This window comes from Mya arenaria, chromosome 2 (assembly GCF_026914265.1).
Source record: "Mya arenaria isolate MELC-2E11 chromosome 2, ASM2691426v1".
In the NCBI taxonomy this organism is placed as follows: domain Eukaryota; kingdom Metazoa; phylum Mollusca; class Bivalvia; order Myida; family Myidae; genus Mya; species Mya arenaria.
This window is the reverse complement of record NC_069123.1, coordinates 21863422-21889180: the sequence shown is the minus strand read 5'-3', so window position 1 is coordinate 21889180 and position 25759 is coordinate 21863422. Positions and strand designations below refer to the sequence as shown.

At 38.6% G+C, this 25759-nt stretch overlaps 1 protein-coding gene across 1 annotated transcript in view; it reads right to left on the bottom strand.

Annotated features, from left to right (window-relative positions):
* Positions 1 to 1068: 1068 nt before the first annotated feature.
* Positions 1069 to 25759, bottom strand: part of LOC128222050 (follistatin-related protein 5-like) — a 77117-nt gene continuing 52426 nt past the window's right edge. Inside the window, exons 7-16 of the mRNA XM_052930814.1 lie at positions 19202 to 19359; positions 16470 to 16587; positions 15624 to 15782; positions 15172 to 15312; positions 14574 to 14851; positions 14250 to 14435; positions 5706 to 5886; positions 5288 to 5488; positions 4811 to 4975; positions 1069 to 4332 (exon numbers count right to left, since the gene is read on the bottom strand). Coding sequence (XP_052786774.1) covers positions 4127 to 4332; positions 4811 to 4975; positions 5288 to 5488; positions 5706 to 5886; positions 14250 to 14435; positions 14574 to 14851; positions 15172 to 15312; positions 15624 to 15782; positions 16470 to 16587; positions 19202 to 19359 — 1793 coding nt within the window. The 3' untranslated portion in view covers positions 1069 to 4126. The remainder of the gene's footprint in view (positions 4333 to 4810; positions 4976 to 5287; positions 5489 to 5705; positions 5887 to 14249; positions 14436 to 14573; positions 14852 to 15171; positions 15313 to 15623; positions 15783 to 16469; positions 16588 to 19201; positions 19360 to 25759) is intronic.

Below are 25759 nucleotides of genomic sequence, written 5' to 3'. Positions count from 1 at the left end.
ATGACAGGCAGCTTGACTGACCTAGCAAACAAATGTATGATGACTCCAATAAACCCACCTTCAAACCTTGCGGGGAATTAATAATGGCCGCTAGCAGTAAGTGACTCTTTTAAGTATTTGACCTTGAACAAAATGTCTGGAAAATACTTTATTCAGATGTAAGGCACGTAATTACTGAGCTTTTGCAGTTAAGGATTTATTGATTGAACACATGATTATATAATAACATTTGTCCCCAACTGACCTTGAACCAAGTCAGCTAATGCCTTGGGGATGACTGGCCAGTCCTTATAATGTCATACGACCCTCAGTTTTGTGATTTATTTCATTGTTTGATATCCTTTCATTAGTTGGGGAGTTATAGAGTGGACATGAGAAATGGCTTCGTAGAGGTCTTTACAACTTGAAATTATGTAGCTAGGATTTATGCCAGATTATTTCAACTAGAACTGTCACAGGAATGGTATACTTATTCTTCAAAAAGGGTCATGCCTCTGTCAAAAATTGGTGGATTGTACCCCCAATTTCAAACTTTCAACAAGTTTGACAAATTTTATGTTGAAAAGGGACCATAACAGATGGAACAGATTGTCATATTAGTGGCCACTTAATGTACACCCAAAACATTCGGGGAGCATAAAATACTTATTGCAAAACTATGTCTCATGTACTTCGTATGTTTGCTCTTATGAAGTGAGTATTCAATCATACTTAGACAGCTGTTCTCACCCTTGCTTCCTAAGGATCTCTCTTCTAGATTGTATACTCCACAACATTTTGTCAGATTTAAAATATGCCACTTGTTATGAAACTTGGAAGCCTTGCCTTTGAGTCAAGGTCTTAAAGAGAGCACCACAAGTAGCTGCCAAAGAAAGTGTGTAAAACTCTGTTAGTATTTATACCTGAGCCCTTGCTTCATATGCGAGTATTGTTTCTGGTGACATGCGTACCAAGTTTCACATAAATATTTTTACAGTTATTAAGTTATGGCCAAGGAGGTAGGCAACACTTACACCAAGGCTAAAACAACACCTCAATTTTTGTGTCATCAAAAACAGACTAGCAATATTTTATGTTAGGCCATTTATTAAAAAGCAATGACCAGAAAAAGTAACAAACAAGCATTACAATAACAGAACAACACCGAGTGTGGAACATGAGACATGATTGATAACAGAATGTTTACCAGTCTTACAGTAACCTCTACAGTCATGATGACACCATTGTCAATATCAATAACATGTCCCAGATAGTTGGCCAACATGTCCCAGATAGTTCATCAACATGTCACGAGATAGCTCATCAACATGTCACGAGATAGCTCATCAACATGTCAAGAGATAGCTCTTCAACATGTCACGAGATAGCTCATCAACATGTCACGAGATAGCTCATCAACATATCACGAGATAGCTAATCAACATGTCACGAGATAGCTCATCAACATGTCCGAGATAGTTCATCAACATATCACGAGATAACTCATCAACATGTCACGAGATAGCTCATCAACATGTCACGAGATAGCTCATCAACATGTCACGAGATAGCTCATCAACATGTCACGAGATAGCTCATCAACATGTCTGAGATAGTTTGCCTATATTTTCAAGATAGTTTGCAAACATTTCTGAGATAGTTCTTATAATCAGAGATTAAAATATATATTTTTCTTAACACTAAGAATTCTCCAAGAGTTTTTTTTTAACTATATTATTACAACAAATGACTAGTTTAAAAGCAGGACTTTACCGGTACTTGAATACATGATTATGCATAACATGAAAAAGACCGTGTATTAAAATGGAACATGTAATCACCTTCATCTTGCACTATACAACAGGCATGTCAGAACACAGAAATGTTCTTGCATGTATTGGAATAAGAGCAATATTAACTTCCACAATTGCACATTTCATGTTGGAACGAAAAACTACTACATGTGTTGGTTGCATATTAAACTGTTGTATCTATTTGAATTCATGACAAATGTTAATACAGTCTTGCAAACAACCTTGAACATGTTAAAAAAGTCATGGCATAACAAAGTTAAGTATGCTAGCTTTTAATTCATATCATTATGACATTCATGGTGATTACAGTGAAAAAAAATGAATGGATACAATGAAGCAAAATACTTTACAGTTTGTAACAAGAGGCCCAAAAGGGCCTATGCTCTACTGGCATGGCTTTTGTGGTCATATCAATCCAGAGCATGTATGTATGGGTAAAAGGCAACAGACATATAGTTTATGTTTTGTGTTTGGGTTACCTAAAAACGTAGCACGTTCAACATCTGAGCCCAGAAAGTATTGTAAGCAGATTAGTTGCATGAACTATTTTAATATGTGCCAAGTAAAAGTCAACTGACAAAAAAAAAATGCTTTCAAAACTGTACTCATAGTAAAAAATTCTGTAGTTTTAAAAGTTAAAAAAAGTTGGTCAAAGTCAATGGCATCCTAGGACAACATTGATAAATTTGAACAAACATTCACAATCAATTGTGCTGAGATGGATGCACGAACACACAAAAAGATTTTCAAACCTTTCCAGATTTATGTTTACCAAACCTGTGAACCCTGGGTGTGGCCAGTAATGACACCAGGTGCATAACTTAAACATTCACAACCAATTTTGTTAAGATGAATGCGCAAACTACAGAACTTAAAGCTAAAAAATGGCCTTTGGGCTTTCAACAAGAACAAGGCAGAGTAATTCACAAAATCAGCTGCAGAAGCAAAAAGCAAATTGTCTCTCAAAATCCTAGACTTGCAAATTGTCTCCCTTAACTCTAGACTTGAATTTACATGTACATGTAAACTTGGCTAAAAATAGAATTCGCTCATGCAGACCTGGCTAAAAATAGAAAGCATTTCTTTGAAACTTTCATGGCCCATAATCTAGGCATTCATGGGCGGATCTGGCTGGTTTTCGAAAGGAACCGAGCTCTAATCTATATCTAGATACTGTACAAGTTTCATCGAGATACAATCAAAACTGAAGACTGTATCGTGTTCACAACCAATTTTTTACACAATAGCATTTTTTTATACTATCAAGGGCCATAATCTAAGCATGCATGGGCGGATCTGGCTGGTTTTCGAAAGGAACCCAGCTCTAATGGATATCTAGATACTGTACAAGTTTTATCAAAATACAATCAAAAGTGAAGACTGTATCGTGTTCACAAGCAATTGTTTACAGACGCACGAACGCACGACCGCACGGATGCACATACTACGTACACATTACCATCGCATAAGCTCTTCTGGCCTTTGGCCAGTAGAGCTAAAAATGTAAAATCTTTAGAATAAGTAAATGATAAAAATAGGAATGTATGAAGAACATTAATAAATTATATGTACATGAAAGTATATATAAAGCTTTACAAAAATGTCAACAAAATCTTGGTAAAAATAACAAATCAAAGTAAGCTAATAACATGTATACATGATCTTTAACAAAAACATAATGCACTAAGTCATTATAAACTTTTTCTTTTTTTTTCATAAAGAACACATTATTTAATACATAAAAACATTCACAAAGGACATTTATAAATTCAGATTACACATTACCATTCGGCGACTAGAAAAAGTTTTGCATTTCAAAATAAAAGTTACTAAAAATGTAAATAAACAACCCATTCAAACCGTATGAAAAAATGTAAAAATGTGACTTATAATCACTTGATCCATAAAATATTGCACATTATATTATTACAACACTGAACAAGCAATCCTACACCCCAGCTATGTATATAACACTATTGTTTTATTTTGTGAAAATGTCTTAATTAAAAGATAGATTACTTACATTTTAAATGAAAAAAGTAGACATAAATGAAAATCAATAAATATGTTTTTTAAAATTGATTAACCAAGATAAATTTTAAACACTTGGTATTAACCTATAAAAACAGAGATATTCCCTCCCTGTAATATTTGTTGTAAAGGCGGTCATGTTTTTTTTATTTCTAATAACTGCACATATACCAAGATAACCAAATGTGCCCTTTTAAATTTCAACGAAGTTTGTACACATACTTTTCACAGTTACTGAATGCAGGTGAAATGACGGCACAATGCATTTATACAGAGAAACTCACTCACATCAAATCACTCTATTACGTGGTAAGGTGGGTGTACACAATAACAGACGGGTTCTGTAAGTCCTTGTAATGACACTGCACGGCATGTTTCTTCCCATTGAGAACCAACATGGCTGACTCTCCAGTCGTAGACAGGAAGTCGCTAAAGACCCCCCCAGACACTAGAGGTCGGAGATTATTGAACCATGGTAAATACAGCTCGGAGTCCACCTCACCGATATCTGTGGTTAGAAAAAAATGGTAACATACGTCAATGAATTATGATAATGTCATTTAAACACTTGTATAAATTGTGTTTCACAGGATTTCTTTGTATGACAGTAGTTTTTACCTACACTGCCTTTTTATGATTCAACTGAAGCTCAGGGGCCAGTTGCTCAAGTCCTCTGTTAAATATTAACTGTCCGTTAAGCCTAACAAGCCTAACGGAGGTTTTGAGCAACCAACCCCAGGACTGCTCTCATGATATTTGCCACAAAATTACAATTTTTTTTCATGGAGTTAAAACACATAATTTATGTCAACTTCATTCCTGTAGTTAGCAAGTGAACCAATTTTCATGTGATATTTACATTTTCAATGGTTTTCAAATTATGGCTAAGGCTAAGTCTGCAAATATCCACAGCTAATCATTTCTTCTAAAAGCTGTCAAGAAAATAATAACGGTGTAAAAATGTACAATTAATCAGACAGTTTTACCTGTTATGGTTTCTATCTGTCCATTACTGAGACTGACAGAGAAGATGACTGGTTTATCAAGGGCAGTCAGGTAAATATCATAACCATGGTGATGGCTGGCTCTGTGGAATGTTGCCTTGCAGACAGGAGTACCCAGGGCAACATCAAACTGGTGGACTATCTCTCCTGTAAAATAATGCTGATGTAATTAAGTGAAGTATGTCACAATTAGTTAAGATCTTACTGACATGGAACTACATGGAAAAAAGTAGCTGTCTATAGTTGAATGATCATACTAGCTTTAAATGATACTGATTCACTTTGATTTTTGTGAAGAATGTTTGACAATAACATGAAAACTAGCATAAACATTTTGTATGACATGCCTTAAATAACCAACAAAACTAAAATACAACTAAAGCAATCTTGACTTTACAATCATGTACACAAAATTCTGTTCTGCTTAATCTGCTTCACAAAGATTTAATGTCTACAGACCATTCTCGTTGACTAGGTGGACATCGATGTTTCCCGTTCTCTCCTCAACGAATACAACAAAGCTGACATCGGGACTGACATATGGGGTGGCGGGAGAGGTGATGTTGTGTATCACAGTGTCTGTGACTGTGTCGAGGGTGAGAAGACTGGTCACCTCAATGTCCACAGTCTGCCGCACACACTGTACCAGGGCATGCCCACCTGCGGGAATAGGACATACATTTAAAGAAGTTCAAGTGAAACAAATTGTTAGTCCTATTTCAAAAGTAAGTCTCAACCCTTTCGCTTTAGTTCATTTGATATTCTCACTTTAAATCATATTGCATGAAAATGTTTAAAAAGAACATTTGTTAACATTTTCAGTGAAATTAAATATTAATATACAGTCCGCTTGAGTGTCTTAACAATGCAATCCCACCTAACGGCACAAAAGCGATATTTGTTGGGACACATTCAAACTTGGAGAAGTCAACAGCCCTCTCATATTTCTTGAATTCAAGGTCAATCTTGAAGAGCCCCTGCTGACCGTTGTGGACAGTGTAACCATAGTGATACGGGTGATGTAGTTCTGTGTCTTCTGGGAGGAACACACCTTGGACCTGCAGAATATATGTTACAGATAAAAAATAATTTTACTTGAACAAACAGTATAAACAGTGTCAAGAAGTTTGTTAAACAGACATCAATCACTTATTACATAGCTGGTAGGGATGGGATGACCTTATTGAGTTGGGTCCTGGAAATGACCTACTTAAATTCAATACACTGGTTTAGCAGACCAAATTCTATAACTAAGCTGTTGGAAGACAGTTATCATCTCTCATTCAGACTACTCAACAAAACTTGTTTTGCTTTAAAATGTGCATAAATGAAATTGAAAATAAAATTTTCATAAATTATTACACAGGAAGAAGCCCATTGTCTGCAATGAAAGTACTATAGAACACTGCATACATACCACAGAACACTGCACAGGTACCAAGGAACCCTGCAAAGGTACCAACAAACACTGCACAAGTACCACAGAACACTGCACAGGGAACCACGGAATGCTGTACAGGTACCACAGAATGCTGTACAGGTACCACAGAATGCTGTACAGGTACCACAGAATGCTGTACAGGTACCACAGAATACTGCATGGGGGACCACAGAATGCTGTACAGGTACCACAGAATGCTAATGCTGTACAAGTACCACGGAATGCTAATGCTGTACAAGTACCACAGAATGCTGTACAGGTACCACAGAATGCTAATGCTGTACAAGTACCACAGAATGCTAATGCTGTACAAGTACCACAGAATGCTGTACAGGTACCACAGAATGCTTATGCTGTACAAGTACCACAGAACACTGCACAGGTACCAAGGAACCCTGCAAAGGTACCAACAAACACTGCACAAGTACCAAAGAACACTGCACGGGGAACCACGGAATGTTGTACAGGTACCACAGAATGCTAATGCTGTACAAGTACCACAGAATGCTGTTCAAGTACCACAGAATGCTAATGCTGTGCAAGTACCACAGAATGCTGTACAGGTACCACAGAATGCTTATGCTGTACAAGTACCACAGAATGCTGTACAAGTACCACAGAATGTTGTACAGGTACCACAGAATGCTAATGCTGTTCAAGTGTAATGTTCATGGAATCATGTAGTCCGGAGCCCGGAAAATAATCATTTCTGTTTTAGTGAATTTTATAGAGTATTTGATTTTCGCTTTATCGCTATGAGGTCTTTATGATGATTTCGTGTATTTAATACTTATGTTATGGTTTTAGTATTAAATGTCTAAATTTAGCTAGTAAATGGTTAATTAATACAAACTAAGTTGTATTCTTAATAGTTTTCTACTTTTTCGTAAGTTTGACAAACTTGACACCCCTACTCTGTAACGTTAGTTATTTATAATGGTTTCGCCCATCGTGTTTGTTAAAATGGACCATTCCATTCTGGTCACGTGATGTTAGGGTATATAAGAAGCGAAAGGCATAGAAATAGTTAGTTCGTGTCTCGACGCCGATGTGAGAACATCAAGTTAATAATATATAGTGAAGCTTTGAAGTATCTTTTTTGTACTGTTTAGGGCGGGTTCTGAACTATTGGAGGCTAGGAGAATTAAAGTGAAGCATTGCGCTACAGCTTCTAGTTTCCAGGTTCGGACATCCGTGGGGTTTCTTTTTGGCCTCTTAGTAAGCCTGGATCATTGCGATACAGACGGAACAGGTCAATGGTTTGATTCCCCGTAAAAGCTATACATTTAGGACTGTGGGTTTCGCTGATATATTGTGATTGGTTTATAAGCGTTTTGTATGCTGGTCTTGTTTGAAGTTATAGCATAGGTGTTGTAGTGTTTCTGTTTGTGCGTTTTTTTTGGTTTTGGCATAATTAAACATTGATTTTTGAACCATTATAATTATTTCTCCAATCATTGGTTTTGTAAGCAATCATTGTTAATCACTTGTATATATTACTGATTTCATACTTAAATTTTGGGACAATGCAGTCCGAGAATAGGTTTATAGTTTAATTTAAGGTAGCGTGTCCGAGCTAGCTAGGGAAGAAACGTTACAAAATTTGGCGCCCAACGAGGGACAATATAGATTCATAGCAATCTAGCTTACCCTGAATACTAAAGAAGCATGGACACCCCAAACCATGTTTCGAGGCTGATCGACGAAAATGCTGTCTTAAAACAAGAAATTACAAGGCTTAAGTTGGAGCAGGAAATTTCTTCGTTGCAAAAGGAGCTCAATATAACTGCAGCACCGAGCATGACGTCTACGCCCAAACCTCAGCTTAAACCACGCATACGGTTTGATATAAAGAGTGGACGATCGGATGATGCTCAAACTGGCTATAGCAATTTTTCGTCTCCAATAGCGGATGAGACCCTGGACAGGAGCATGGACAGACATGTTACCCAGCGTATAAAACGGCCGGTTACTAAACCTGATAGTAGTACAGGCCAGAATAAGTGCCACGTGAAGCCGGCTACATATGATGGCACTGGAGCATGGACGGACTACAAGGCACATTTTGAGGCATGCGCTTAGCTAAACGGATTGTCTGAAGAACATAAAGGTCTGTACCTTTCGGTATCATTGAGAGGTCATGCCCAAGGTGTCTTTGGTAACCTGAGCTCAACACAACTGACTACAAGGAGTTAGTCAGAGCATTAGAAGACCGATTTTCACCTGCCAACCAGACTAAACTATATAGGGTTCAACTTCGGGATAGGCAACAGAAGGCCATGGAGTCCATGGGAGAGCTAGGTCAGGATATTAGACGCCTTACGAACCTTGCGTACCCTAGTGCACCTATAGATGTAAGAGAAACCTTAGCAAAAGAGCAGTTTATGGATGCGTTGGTTAATTCGGACATGAGATTAAAAATCAAGCAGTCAAGACCAACCAACCTGAATGATGCTGTGAGGCATGCAGTGGAGTTGGAAGCTTTTTATCGGGCTGAAAAAAGACAGCAGGAACATATGAGGTCTGCATCCACTGTGACTGATTCACTGGCCATGGCTATTGAGAATCTGACAGTCTGTCTCAAGGTTTGAGACATTGGTTCGGAATATGCAGAGGCAAATACCAAACTAGAGAAACCAAAGCAACTGAACATATTGTTTTTATAATATTTTTATTTTATTTTTCGTTTGACATACTTTGTCATGCGCGGACGCATGTACCCGGAGGCGTGGGTAATGTAATGTTCATGGAATCATGTAGTCCGGAGCCCGGAAAATAATCATTTCTGTTTTAGTGAATTTTATAGAGTATTTGATTTTCGCTTTATCGCTATGAGGTCTTTATGATGATTTCGTGTATTTAATACTTATGTTATGGTTTTAGTATTAAATGTCTAAATTTAGCTAGTAAATGATTAATTAATACGAACTAAGTTGTATTCTTAATAGTTTTCTACTTTTTCGTAAGTTTGACAAACTTGACACCCCTACTCTGTAACGTTAGTTACATATTATGGTTTCGCCCATCGTGTTTGTTAAAATGGACCATTCCATTCTGGTCACGTGATGTTAGGGTATATAAGAAGCGAAAGGCATAGAAATAGTTAGTTCGTGTCTCGACGCCGATGTGAGAACATCAAGTAAATAATATATAGTGAAGCTTTGAAGTATCTTTTTTGTACTGTTTAGGGCGGGTTCTGAACTATTGGAGGCTAGGAGAATTAAAGTGAAGCATTGCGCTACAGCTTCTAGTTTCCAGGTTCGGACATCCGTGGGGTTTCTTTTTGGCCTCTTAGTAAGCCTGGATCATTGCGATACAGACGGAACAGGGTCAATGGTTTGATTCCCCGTAAAAGCTATACATTTAGGACTGTGGGTTTCGCTGATATATTGTGATTGGTTTATAAGCGTTTTGTATGCTGGTCTTGTTTGAAGTTATAGCATAGGTGTTGTAGTGTTTCTGTTTGTGCGTTTTTTTGGTTTTGGCATAATTAAACATTGATTTTTGAACCATTATAATTATTTCTCCAATCATTGGTTTTGTAAGCAATCATTGTTAATCACTTGTATATATTATTAATTTCATACTTAATTTTTGGGACAATGCAGTCCGAGAATAGGTTTATAGTTTAATTTAAGGTAGCGTGTCCGAGCTAGCTAGGGAAGACACGTTACACAAGTACCACAGAATGCTTATGCTGTACAAGTACCACAGAATGTTGTACAGGTACCACAGAATGCTAATGCTGTTCAAGTACCACAGAATGCTAATGCTGTACAAGTACCACAGAATGCTAATGCTGTACAAGTACCACAGAATGCTGTACAGGTACCACAGAATGCTAATGCTGTTCAAGTACCACAGAATGCTAATGCTGTACAAGTACCACAGAATGCTAATGCTGTTCAAGTACCACAGAATGCTAATGCTGTTCAAGTACCACAGAATGCTAATGCTGTACAAGTACCACAGAATGCTAATGCTGTACAAGTCCCACAGAATGCTGTACAGGTACCACAGAATGCTTATGCTGTACAAGTACCACAGAACACTGCACAGGTACCAAGGAACCCTGCAAAGGTACCAACAAACACTGCACAAGTACCAAAGAACACTGCACGGGGAACCACAGAATGTTGTACAGGTACCACAGAATGCTAATGCTGTACATGTACCACAGAGTGCTGTACAGGTACCACAGAGTGCTGTAAAGGTACCACTGAGTGCTGTACAGGTACCACAGAATGCTGTACAAGTACCACAGAATGCTAATACTGTACAAGTACCACAGAGTGCTGTAAAGGTACCACTGAGTGCTGTAAAGGTACCACTGAGTGCTGTACAGGTACCACAGAATGCTGTACAAGTACCACAGAATGCTAATGCTGTACAAGTACCACAGAATGCTGTACAGGTACCATAGAATGTTAATGCTGTACAAGTACCACAGAGTACTGTACAAGTACCACAGAAAGCTGTACAGGTACCACAGAATGCTGTACAGGTACCACAGAATGCTTATGCTGCACAAGTACTACAGAATGCTAATGCTGTACAAGTTCCACAGAATGCTAATGCTGTACAAGTACCACAGAAAGCTGTACAGGTACCACAGAAAGCTGTACAGGTACCACAGAATGCTGTTCAAGTACCACAGAATGTTGTACAGGTACCACAGAATGCTAATGCTGTACAAGTACCACAGAATGCTGTTCAAGTACCACAGAATGTTGTACAAGTACCACAGAATGTTGTACAGGTACCACAGAATGCTAATGCTGTACAAGTACCACAGAATGCTGTTCAAGTACCACAGAATGTTGTTCAAGTACCACAGAATGTTGTACAGGTACCACAGAATGCTAATGCTGTACAAGTACCACAGAATGCTGTTCAAGTACCAAAGAACACTGCACAGGGAACCACAGAATGTTGTACAGGTACCACATAATGCTAATGCTGTACAAGTACCACAGAATGCTGTTCAAGTACCACAGAATGCTGTTCAAGTACCACAGAATGTTGTACAGGTACCACAGAATGCTAATGGTGTACAAGTACCACAGAATGCTGTTCAAGTACCAAAGAACACTGCACAGGGAACCACAGAATGTTGTACAGGTACCACAGAATGCTAATGCTGTACAGGTACCAAAGAATGCTGTTCAAGTACCACAGAATGCTAATGCTGTACATGTACCACAGAGTGCTGTAAAGGTACCACTGAGTGCTGTACAGGTACCACAGAATGCTGTACAAGTACCACAGAATGCTAATGCTGTACAAGTACCACAGAGTGCTGTAAAGGTACCACGGAGTGCTGTACAGGTACCACAGAATGCTGTACAAGTACCACAGAATGCTAATGCTGTACAAGTACCACAGAGTGCTGTAAAGGTACCATAGAATGTTAATGCTGTACAAGTACCACAGAATGCTGTACAAGTACCACAGAATGCTAATGCTGTACAAGTACCACAAAATGCTGTACAGGTACCATAGAATGTTAATGCTGTACAAGTATCACAGAGTACTGTACAAGTACCACAGAAAGCTGTACAGGTACCACAGAATGCTGTAAAGGTACCACAGAATGCTGTAAAGGTACCACAGAAAGCTGTACAGGTACCACAGAATGCTGTACAGGTACCACAGAATGCTAATGCTGTACAAGTACCACAGAGTGCTGTACAAGAACCACAGAAAGCTGTACAGGTACCACAGAATGCTAATGTTGTACAAGTACCACAGAATGCTGTACAAGTACCACAGAAGGCTGCAAAAGCACCACAGAATGCTGTACAAGTACCACAGAATGCTGTACAAGTAGAACAGAATGCTGTACAGGTACCACAGAATGCTGTTCAGGTACCACAGAATGCTAATGCTGTACAGGTACCACAGAATGCTAATGCTGTACAAGTACCACATACCACAGAATGCTAATGCTGTACAAGTACCACATAATGCTGTTCAAGTACCACAGAATGCTGCAAAAGCACCACCAAATGCTACACAAGCACAACAGAATGTTGTACAGGTACCACAGAATGCTGAACAAGTACCACAGAATGCTGTACAAGTACCACAGAATGCTGTACCACAGAATGCTGTACAAGTACCACAGAATGCTGCACAAGTACCACAGAATGCTGTACAAGTACCACAGAATGCTGTACCACAGAATGCTGTACAAGCACCACATAATGCTGTACAAGTACCATACAATGCTTAACAAGTACCACAGAATGCTGCACAATTACCACATATTGCTGTACAAGCACAATAGAATGATGTACAAGTACCATACAATGCTGTACAGGTACCACAGAACACTGTACAAGTACCACAGAATGCTGTACATGTTCTACCGAATGCTGTACAAGTACCACAGAATGCTGTTCAAGTACCACAGAATGCTGTATAAGCACCATAGAATGCTGTACAAGTACCACAGAATGTTGTACAAGTACCACAGAACACTGTACAAGTACCACAGAATTCTGTACATGTACTACAGAATGCTGTAAAAGTAATACCGAATGCTGCACAAGTAACACAGAATGCTGTACAGGTACCACAGAATGCTGTACAAGTACCACAGAATGCTGTACAAGTACCACAAAATGCCGTACATGTACCACAGAATGCCGTACAAGTACCACAGAACACTGTACAAGTACCACAGAATTCTGTACATGTACTACAGAATGCTGTACAAGTACCACAAAATGCTGTACAAGTAATACAGAATGCTGCACAAGTACCACAAAATGCTGTACAGGTACCACAGAATGCTGTACAAGTACCACAGAATGATGTACAGGGACCACAAAATGCCGTACATGTACCACAGAATGCTGTTTAAGTACCACAGAATGCTGTACAAGCAATACTGGATGCTGCACAAGTACAACAGAACACTGTACAAGTCCAAAAATGCTGAACAAGTACCAAGAATGCTGAACAAGTACCAAGAATGCTGAACAAGTACCAAAGAACACTGTAAAGTACCACAAAATGCTGCACAGGTACCACAGAATGCTGTACAAGCACCACGGAATGCTGTACAAGTACCACAGAATGCTGAAAAAGTACCACAGAATGCTGTACAAGTATCTAAGAATGCTGAACAACTACCACAGAATGCTGCACAAGTACCACAGAATGCAGTACAAGTACCACAGAATGCTTAACAAGTACCACATAACTCTGAGCCATTACCACAGAATGCTGTACAAGTACCACAGAATGCTGTACAAGTACCACATAACACTGTACAAGTACCACAGAACACTGTACAAGTACCACAGAATGCTGTACATGTACCACAAAATGCTGTACAAGTACCACAGAATGCTGCACAAGTACCACAGAATGCTGTACAAGTACCACAGAATGCTGCACAAGTACCACATAACTCTGAGCCAGTACCACAGAATGCTGTATAAGTAGCACAGAATGCTGTACAAGTACTACATAACACTGTACAAGTACCACATAACTCTGAGCCATTACCACAGAATGCTGTACAAGTACCACAGAACACTGTACAAGTACCACAGAATGCTGTACATGTACCACAGAATGCTGTAAAAGTACCACAGAATGCTGTTCAAGTACCACAGAATAATGAACAAGTACCACAGAATGCTGCACAAGTACCAGACAGAATAATGTACAAGTACCAAAGAATGATGTAAAAGTACCACAGAATGCTGCACAAGTACTACAGAATGCTGTAAAAGTACCACTACACAAGTACCATAGGATTATAGACTAATTATGTTTGTTGTGAAGAATAGTTGTAAGTAAATCAAAAATGCTGATTCAATGCTGTTTATTGCCTCACAGTCAATACAACTATTAACTGCATACATTCATGACAAAGAGTTGAAATGCATACTTTTTCCATCACGCAAATGAAGAATTTTTATTTTACGAGGATTCGAGGTATCAGAAGATGGAAACACCACTCACCAGGTCGAATGTGTTGCCGATAGGCTGTGTATGTATGGCGTGGTGTTGGTTGCGCTGTCTGGCATCCCGGATCACCACAAGTGTCTTAGATCCACCGTCTTGCTCTCCATTCCAGCACAGAACCCACACCTCATCCTGGCTTGCCACGTAGTGGACGGAAACAGGCATGTGGTCTGTGTATATCACCTGTAATGGTAAGAATATTATGAGATCAACAATTGAAGACTGACATCATGGAAAACGTTCAATGAAAACATTTTATTTTCAGTTAAAAATTTACAGTACAGTGAATTTCAGAACTGTGTCTATGATTTCAGTCCTCACCTGATCGGGATTAAGAGTCTTTTTTACATCAATAACGAGGACTCTGTTTTGTCTGGGCTGCGTAATGTACACAAACTCATCTCCCACACTGACTGCCGAGCCCCAAACACAAGGGATTCCTGGCTCACACATGGAGGGCGGGGCATCAAGATCATCGGGCAGGAAGTGGAAGTTGGCAAACTCTGGTTTCACATGACGCTGGGTCAGACACTCCGTGGGCTCATGCATTGTGTAGCCATCATCATGGAAAATGATGAAACTCTCCTCATTACTGGCTTCTGAAATGAATTATCTTTTCTATCAGCAGACATTTTTTCAGTCTCAACTGTTTTCCTTATAAAAGACAAAGGACAGAATAAAACAACTCTTGTACAAGCACTTGAAAGCTTTCGCCTATCTCACTCAAATTAATAATTCAAAACACAGACATAATTGGTGTCCTTAATCTTACTCTTTCAGAACACTCTCAGATTTTCTGCATTGGACTAAACTCAACAATATATTTCTGCTCCTTTGAATAGACAATTTTAAAAATAGAAATTGAAAGTAAGTATCTGAATGAAAAGTTCAATCTTAAGTAGCAGTCTCATTCAAGTACCTGTGTTAGCGGTGTTGTTTGGATTATGTACAGAGATAGCTTCAGATGCCTCTGCAGTCCCCGCCGTATTTCTCCCCTCACAAGTATAGACCCCTGTATCGCTGGTGTAGTCCGCGCTGTACACGGTCAATGAGTCATCAACTGCAGGAATCATTCAGATTTAACCATTGTGTATCAGGATGCAGCACTGAGTTCAGTGGAATCTAATGCATAGTTTTGAAAATGTCTTAGTTTAACACAACTGGAATCATTCCCCACACAGTCTTGTATATTTTGTTTTCTTGGATTAAACCCTGTTTCAACATTTGAGGACAAGTAAACTGACCGAAATGTTTACTAAAAATGCTTTGGCTAAATTGTCATTAAAACAAACATACCTTTAAAAACTATGACATTCTGACAACTTTTTGTTCAAAATGCTGATACAATGTATTTAACTGAAGCCCACTCACAGCTGTGTACATGGTACTTCTGTCCATTCTGTATGGTGTTTCCATCAAACTTCCATGTTACAGCTGGTCGGGGAAATCCCTCGGCATGACACTGGATGACAAGGTCACGGCCATGCCTCACTTCCGTTGATCTCATGTGGACCCGCACATGTGGTGGCTCTGGAATAAGTTGTCAGTTCTGAGATAGATAGCATTGAAAGAAATAGTTGCATTATTTTTTTAGTGTGTGGTTTTGTCCACATGTTGTTAAAACCTGTTTCAAAATCTATTAGCCCGTTGTTCAGAACATGCAGCAGATGTATCAAGTGTAAGCCATTAAACTTCCAGAGAAGTAACCATTTGAAACTTAACACGATGATGTTAAAAATGTTGTTAACTTTAAAGTCATGAACTATTGGCACACTATTGCATAAAAAATTTGAAAGTAATAAAATGTTTGTGAATGATTGTTACGTTTGCTTCTTGAGTTTTAGAGATAAATAGTGATCATGAACATTATAGTTATTTTATAAGCACTCAATGTAGCACTAGAGATGGCACAATCATCCAATATAATGAAAGAATTGTTAATTGGTGTTATCATCAAGCTTAACTGTTTCACTAAAAAACATGTGTTAAATGTCATTTGTCGAGTTATATTAAACATCACAATAGGAATATATAAAAAAATTATAAATATATATTCTTTCAAACATTGTTGGGCTAATTTTAAAATATGTGATACATAATAGTTGTTGAAATTAACATAAACATTATTTCAAACCAATATTTAGGAAGCTTTTTATTTATTTTTTTACCCAATTATCGATTACACAATTTGTTTGATTATCCAACACTAGCACCTACTCTGTACGATGAGCATGTGAATCTGTTTGATAGCCGGCTTCTTGCGGTCATAACATGTCAGGTTGCCCACAACATGGAACCCGATAGTCTCTAAGTACAGGCTTCCATCTCCCAGCACCTGTGGATCAATAAGGTAAACATACAAATGTGGCAGTAATAAAAATATTTGTAAAATCTTAAGGTTTTTTCTTTTGTTTATTGATTGGCATCCGTTACACACTAAAACATTGATGACATCAGGATTAAACTGCTGAGTGCAAGTTTCTGGTAACATTCACATACATAATTAACCATGGCAATGGCATGGTAAAATCTTTTACATCCATTGAGGGTTAGTGAAAGGTCAGTAGATACAATTCTATATTGGTAAATGGCAACAATATGAACTATTGCTTAATACACTACCAACCAAGTGTTTTTGCATGGCTTCGGAAAACATGCATGCGGTATATCACTGCATTGCAGCTTATCACGATATGCAGGACTTTAAACAGATGCCATGGGAACAAAAAAGGAATTGTTAATTGTACCATGCTCGCAGAATGGCTTTCACCTGTATTGTGAGGGTAAAAAATCTCATCCCCCACACTTAATTAATAAGATTATTGAGTGTTTGTTAAATCGTTTTTGGAAATAAGTTAATTGATACTAAAATAAACCTGTGAAAGGAAGAGTTTGCACAAAAAGCTCCATTTATTTTTCATGGCTCTTTTTAGGTAGAGCAGAGGTTATTGTACATTTTTGTACCGTAAATGACTAGACGCACTTTTTTCCCTCAGATTTCGATGTAAAAAAATGCCTGCGTCTTAAAACCAGTAACAAGCTTTTGAACTTTTTTCTGAGGTCGATTTCAGGCCGAGCGTTTGAGATTTATGTAGAAAGGGATGTTACTCGCGTCATATCGATCGAGTATATAGGGGTTTAAACGGCAGTTGAAGATCGGGATACGGTATATTGTAAGACGTTTATAATAAAAAAAAAAATTTGTATGATTAAAATTATTCAATATTATTTTGTATAAATAACAATAATTAAACATGCATATCAAGAAGCAAAGCTGTGCACTGTCAAAATATTTTTTGTCAGTTGTACGATAAGGTGTGAAAAACTTGCACTGCCTTTAAAGCTGTTTAACATACCAATACTACAAACTGTTGCGATAATGGTCTTGTTTTTTTGCACTTTGCCACATTCTTTATTCTTTTCTGTAGGTGGTGACATTTTGAGAACAAATCCGTACAATATAAGGTTTTTGCATTACAAACTTTTCATTCTCGACAGGTTATCGTTTACGATATATACTGTCAGAAAGAACTCTTACAAATTGTCATAAAAAGTACTTTTCAGTGCCATCCAGCTACAAATTTTAAATAATTTGTTATGTTTTATATAACATGATACAAATAAACAATGAAACATATTTTGCTTTTTATTAGTATTGTATGGTTTTAAAAATAACCATCACCATTTTCACGAAAAAAATAATTTCGTTACTGTCAACAAACATGGTGGCCGATCGCGCCAGATGATTTTGACATTTTTTCCATGCGTCCTATAACCCAAAACAAAAAAGTGTCAAAACTAATTGAGCAAAAATTGAATGTCAAAACTAATAAAACAAAATTGAATATAGTTTTAGTTTAAAAAGTTATTATTTTGCAAATAGTTTGTTTAAATGTGGTTTGTGATTTTCAAAGTTCACAGCATATGGTTGAGGACCTTCTTGCCTCGTTTTCATTGGGAAAATTCCCCTTAATGTCACTTGCTATTTTTAACCACCAAAAATAAATATCATATAATTATACGCTACATTGTATTCAATATATTATTTAAATACATATACAAGTTTAACTAGGGCATTCAAAATTTAAATTAGTGCGAATAAGGTGATGCTGAATGAATAGCGTCTGAAAACAAATGTAAAGCAAAACTTTCAAGGTCAAACAATTTTTCGAGTACAAACCAAGTGATTTGTAGATTATGGGTGTAGTTTGTATGTGTTTAATAAAACTGACTAGAATTGGATGGGAACAAAGTAACAGCATTCAAAAAAACAGCTACATTAATTATTTTAATTACCAATATTTAACACTTCACATATAACGTTGACTCACGTTTGGAGACGAGGGGCAAAGTATAAAAATGAACGCGGTGTGTGATATGCTTATATTGCTGGGTATAGTGAAAAGACGATTAAAAAGATAATGCCTGCGGTAAGGAAAAGTTAACTTGCATGAGCAAAATCTGCAAAAAACGTGTGATTGGTAGTGAAGGTAAAGAGAATAAGGACTGCAGTTTATGTACACAAACAGTCATGGCATAACAGATATTTGCCATTTATTTAAAGCTTCAAAAACAATTTTGATTAAAACTGCAACCTGATCCTTAATTAAAAGAAAATAAATTTAACATCAGAGGAATAATTGAAGCCTGAATGATACAATGTTATTTTTCTTAATATAACAGTTAGTATTTATTTTTCTTAATATAACAGTTAGTACAATGCTTTATTTATGGCTTATCTATATTTACCATGCTAGTTTAATTTCAACAATTTTATAAACTCAGGCAAGTAGTTTTTTTGATAAAACTCCAATTGGCATTCAATAAAGGAACTGAGATCCCTGATCAACGAAACTAAATACTCCTTTTACTAAATTTATTTCAATTCCTCGCTCAATTTAAGCTCAGTCTTAACATCAAAGCAACATAATTCTTGTTGCTACACTCACAGTAATCCCTGGGTAGTTGAGTACTGCAAGGTCCAACCCGTCCCGGGTCCAAATGACATCACGTGAGTCAGTGACATCACACTTCACTTCAAGCCCATTACCGATTGTGGCCAGCAGTGGAACCACCTCTGTCTCCCAGCTAACCAAGTCAGGGATGTCTGCAACAGATGGGGAGTGGTAAGACACAAGCGCCTGTACCTCTATCTTAAGTCTACTGCTACCTGTATCATGGGTCTACAAGTACCTCAATCATGAGTCTACTACAACCTATATCATGAGTCTACTAGTACCTCTGTCATGAGTCTACAGGTACCTCTTTCATGAGTCTACAGGTACCTCTATCATGAGTCTGCAGGTATATCTATCATGAGTCTACAGGTATCTCTCTCATGCGTCTACAGGTTCCTCTATCATGAGTCTACAGGTTCCTCTATCATGAGTCTACAGGTACCTCTCTCATGCGTCTACAGGTTCCTCTATCATGAGTCTACAGGTACCTCTATCATGAGTCTAAAAGTACCTCTATCACGAGTCTACAGGTACCTTTATCATGAGTCTACAGTGACCTCTATCATGAATCTACAGGTACCTCTTTCATGAGTCTACAGGTATCTCTATCATAAGTCTGCAGGTACCTCTCTCATGAGTCTACAGGTTCCTCTATCATGAGTCTACAGGTACCTCTATCATGAGTCTAAAAGTACCTCTATCATGAGTCTACAGGTACCTCTCTCATGAGTCTACAGGTACCTCTATCATGAGTCTACTGGTACCTCTATCATGAGTCTACAGGTACCGCTATCATAAGTCTACAGATACCTCAAGGTACCGCTATCATGAGTCTACAGATACCTCCAGGTACCTTTATCATGAGTCTACAGGTCCCTCTCTCATGCGTCTACAGGTTCCTCTATCATGAGTCTACAGGTACCGCTATCATGAGTCTAAAAGTACCTCTATCACGAGTCTACAGGTACCTTTATCATGAGTCTACAGTTACCTCTATCATGAGTCTACAGGTACCTCTTTCATGAGTCTACAGGTATCTCTATCATAAGTCTGCAGGTACCTCTCTCATGCGTCTACAGGTTCCTCTATCATGAGTCTACAGGAACCTCTACCATGAGTCTGAAAGTACCTCTATCACGAGTCTACAGGTACCTTTATCATGAGTCTACAGGTACCTCTATCATGAGTCTACATGTACCTTTATCATGAGTCTACAGGTACCTCTATCATGAGTCTAAAAGTACCTCTATCATGAGTCTACTGGTACCTCTATCATGAGTCTACAGGTACCGCTATCATGAGTCTACAGATACCTCATGGTACCGCTATCATGAGTCTACAGATACCTCCAGGTACCTTTATCATGAGTCTACAGGTACCTCCAGGTACCTTTATCATGAGTCTACAGGTACCTCTCTCATGAGTCTACAGGTACCTTTGTCATGAGTCTACATGTACCTCTCTCATGAGTCTACAGGTACCTCTATCATGAGTCTACAGTTACCTCTATCATGAGTCTACAGATATACCAAGGTACCTTTATCATGAGTCTACAGGTACCTCTCTCATTATTCTGCAAGTACCTCTATCTTAAGTCTACAGGTACCTCTATCATAAGTCTGCAGGTACCTCTATCATAATTTACAGGTACCTCTACCTTAAGTCTACAGGTACCTCTATCATGAGTCTGCAGGTACCTCTATCATAATCTACAGGTGCCTCTATTATGAGTCTACAGGTACCGATATCATGAGTCTACAGGTACCTCTATCATGAATCTACAGGTACCGCTATTCTGAGTCTACAGGTACCTTTATCATGAGTCTACAGGTACCGCTATCATAAGTCTACAGGTACCACTATCATGAGTCTACAGGTTCCTCTCTCATGAGTCTACATGTACCTCTTTCATGAGTCTACAAAAACCTCAATCATGAGTCTACTAGAACCTCTATCATGAGTCTACTAGTACCTCTGTCATGAGTCTACAGGTACCTCTATCATGAGTCTACAAATACCTCAATCATGAGTCTACTAGAACCTCCATCACGACTCTGCAAGTACCCCTCAATAAGTCTAAAGTACCTCTATCATGAATCTACAGGTCACTCTATCACGAGGAACCTCTATCTGAGTCTACAGGTACCTCTATCATGAGTCTACAGGTACCTCTATCATGAGTCTACAGGTACCTCTATCATGAATCTACAGGTCACTCTATCACGAGGAACCTCTATCTGAGTCTACAGGTACCTCTATCATGAGTCTACAGGTACCTCTATCATGAGTCTACAGGTACCGCTATCATGAGTCTACTCTATCATGAGTCTGCAGGTACCGTTATCATGAGTCTACAGGTACCGCTATCATGAGTATTCAGATACCTCTCTCATGAGTCTACATGTACCTCTATCATGAGTCTACAAACACCTCAATCATGAGTCTACTAGTACCTCTGTCATGAGTCTACAAATACCTCAATCATGAGTCTACTAGAACCTCTATCATGAGTCTACAAGTACCGCTATCATGAGTCTTCAGGTACCTCTATCATGAGTCTACAAGTACCTCTGTCATGTAGTCTACAGGTACCTCTGTCATGAGTCTACAGGTACTTTTATCATGAGTCTACAGGTATCTCTATCATGAGTCTACAAGTACCTCTGTCATGAGTCTACAGGTACCTCTATCATGAGTCTACTAGTACCTCTGTCATGAGTCTACAGGTACCTTTATCATGAGTCTACAGGTATCTCTATCATGAGTCTACAAGTACCTCTGTCATGAGTCTACAGGTACCTCTATGATAAGTCTACTAGTACCTCTATCATGAGTCTACAGGTACCTTTATCATGAGTCTACAGGTACCTCTATCATGAGTCTACAGGTATCTCTGTCATGAGTCTACAGGTACCTCTATCATGAGTCTACATGTACCTCTATCATGAGTCTACAGGTACCTCTATCATGAGTCTACAGGTACCTCTATCATGAGTCTACAAATACCTCAATCATGAGTCTACTAGAACCTTCATCATGAGTCTGCAGGTACCTCTCAATGAGTCTTAAGTACCTCTATCATGAATCTACAGGTCACTCTATCACAAGGAAACTCTATCTGAGTCTACAGGTATCTCTATCAAGAATCTACAGGTACCTCTATCATGGATCTACAGGTACCTCTATCATGAGTCTACAAATACCTCAATCATGAGTCTACTAGTAACCTTCATCATGAGTCTGCAGGTACCTCTCAATGAGTCTTAAGTACCTCTATCATGAATCTACAGGTCACTCTATCACAAGGAAACTCTATCTGAGTCTACAGGTATCTCTATCAAGAATCTACAGGTACCTCTATCATGGATCTACAGGTACCTCTATCATGAGTCTGCAGGTACCTCTATCATGAGTCTACAGGTACCGCTATCATGAGTCTACAGGTACCGCTATCATGAGTCTATAGGTACCTCTCTCATGAGTCTACATGTACCTCTATCATGAGTCTACTCTATCATGAGTCTACAGGTACCTTTATCATGAGTCTATAGGTACCTCTCTCATGAGTCTACTAGGTACCTCTATCATGAGTCTACTCTATCATGAGTCTGCAGGTACCTTTATCATGAGTCTACGGGTACTGCTATCATGAGTCTACAGGTACTTCTATCATGAATCTACAGGTACCGCTATAATGAGTCTACAGGTACCTCTATCATGAATCTACAAGTCCCTCTATCATGAGTCTACAGATGCCTCTCTCATGAGTCTACAGGTACCTCTATCATGAGTCTACAGGTCCCTCTGTCATGAATCTACATTCACCTCTATCATGAGTCTACAGGTACCTCTATCATGAGTCTACAGGTACCTCTATCATGAACCTACAGGTACCTCTATCATGAATCTACAAGTATCTCTATCATCAGTCTACAGGTACCTCTATCATGAGTTTACTCTATCATGATTCTACAGGTACATCTATCATGAGTCTACAGGTATCTCTATCATGAGTCTACAGGTACCTCTATCATGAGTCTACAGGTACCTCTCTCATGAGTCTACAGGTACCTCTATCATGAGTCTACAGGTCCCTCTGTCATGAATCTACATTCACCTCTATCATGAGTCTACAGGTACCTCTATCATGAATCTACAGGTACCTCTATCATGAATCTACAAGTATCTCTATCATCAGTTTACAGGTATCTCTATCATGAGTCTACTTTATCATGAGTCTACAGGTATCTCTATCATGAGTCTACAGGTATCTCTATCATGAGTCTACAGGTTCCTCTATCATGAGTCTACTTTATCATGAGTCTACAGGTATCTCTATCATGAGTCTACAGGTATCTCTATCATGAGTATACAGGTACCTCTATCATGAGTCTACAGGAACCTCTATCATGAGTCTACAGGTATCTCTATCATGAGTCTACTCTATCAAGAGTCTACAGGTATCTCTATCATGTGTCTACAGGTATCTCTATCATGTGTCTACAGGTATCTCTATCGTGAGTCTACAGGTATCTCTATCGTGAGTCTACAGGTATCTCTATCGTGAGTCTACAGGTATCTCTATCATGAGTCTACAGGTATCTCTATCATGAGTCTACAGGTATCTCAGTCTACAGGTATCTCTATCATGAGTCTACATGTATATCTATCATGAGTCTACAGGAATCTCTATCATGAGTCTACAGGTACCTCTATCATTAGTCTACAGGTATATCTATCATGAGTCTGCAGGTATCTCTATCATGAGTCTACAGTTATCTCTATCATGAGTCTACAGGAACCTCTATCATGAGTCTATTCTATCATGAGTCTACAGGTATCTCTATCATGAGTCTACTCTATCATGAGTCTACAGGTATCTCTATCATGAGTCTACAGGTATCTCTATCGTAAGTCTACAGGTATCTCTATCATGAGTCTACAGGTACCACTATCATTAGTCTACAGGAACCTCTATCATGAGTCTACAGGTATCTCTATCATGAGTCTACAGGTGTCTCTATCATGAGTCTACAGGTATCTCTATCATGAGTCTACTCTATCATGAGTCTACAGGTATCTCTATCATGAGTCTACAGGTATCTCTATCATGAGTATAGAGGTACCTCTATCACGAGTCTATCAGGTACCTCTGTCATGAGTCTACAGGTACCGCTATCATGAGTCTACAGGTATCTCTATCATGAGTCTACTCTATCATGAGTCTACAGGTATCTCTATCATGAGTCTACAGGTATCTCTATCGTAAGTCTACAGGTACCGCTATCATGAGTCTTCAGGTACCTCTATCATGAGTCTACAAGTACCTCTATCATGAGTCTACAGGTACCTCTATCATGAGTCTACAGGTACCTCTATCATGAGTCTACAGGTATCTCTATCATGAGTCTACAGGTATCTCTATCATGAGTCTACAGGTATCTCTATCATGAGTCTACAGGTATGTCAGTATACAGGTATCTCTATCATGAGTCTACTCTATCATGAGTCTACAGGTATCTCTATCATGAGTCTACAGGTATCTCTATCATGAGTATACAGGTACCTCTATCACGAGTCTACAGGAATCTCTATCATGAGTCTACAGGTATCTCTATCATGAGTCTACAGGTATCTCTATCATGAGTCTACTGGTATATCTATCATGAGTCTACAGGTATCTCTATCATGAGTCTACAGGTATCTCTATCATGAGTCTACAGGTTCCTCTATCATGAGTCTACAGGTACCTCTATCTTGAGTCTACAGGTACCTCTATCATGAGTCTACAGGTATCTCTATCATGAGTCTACATGTATCTCTATCATGAGTCTACAGGTATCTCAGTTTACAGGTATCTCTATCATGAGTCTACAGGTATCTCTATCATGAGTCTACAGGTATGTCAGTCTACAGGTATCTCTATCATGAGTCTACTCTATCATGAGTCTACAGGTATCTCTATCATGAGTCTACAGGTATCTCTATCATGAGTATACAGGTACCTCTATCACGAGTCTACAGGAATCTCTATCATGAGTCTACAGGTATCTCTATCATGAGTCTACAGGTATCTCTATCATGAGTCTACTGGTATATCTATCATGAGTCTACAGGTATCTCTATCATGAGTCTACAGGTATCTCTATCATGAGTCTACAGGTATCTCTATCATGAGTCTACAGGTATCTCTATCATGAGTCTACAGGTATCTCTATCATGAGTCTACAGGTATCTCTATCATGAGTCTACAGGTACCTCTATCATGAGTCTACAGGTACCTCTATCATGAGTCTACAGGTATCTCTATCATGAGTCTACAGGTATCTCTATCATGAGTCTACAGGTATCTCTATCATGAGTCTACAGGTATCTCAGTCTACAGGTATCTCTATCATGAGTCTACAGGTATCTCTATCATGAGTCTACAGGTATGTCAGTCTACAGGTATCTCTATCATGAGTCTACAGGTACCGCTATCATGAGTCTACAGGTACCTCTATCATGAGTCTACAGGAACCTCTATCATGAGTCTACAGGTATCTCAGT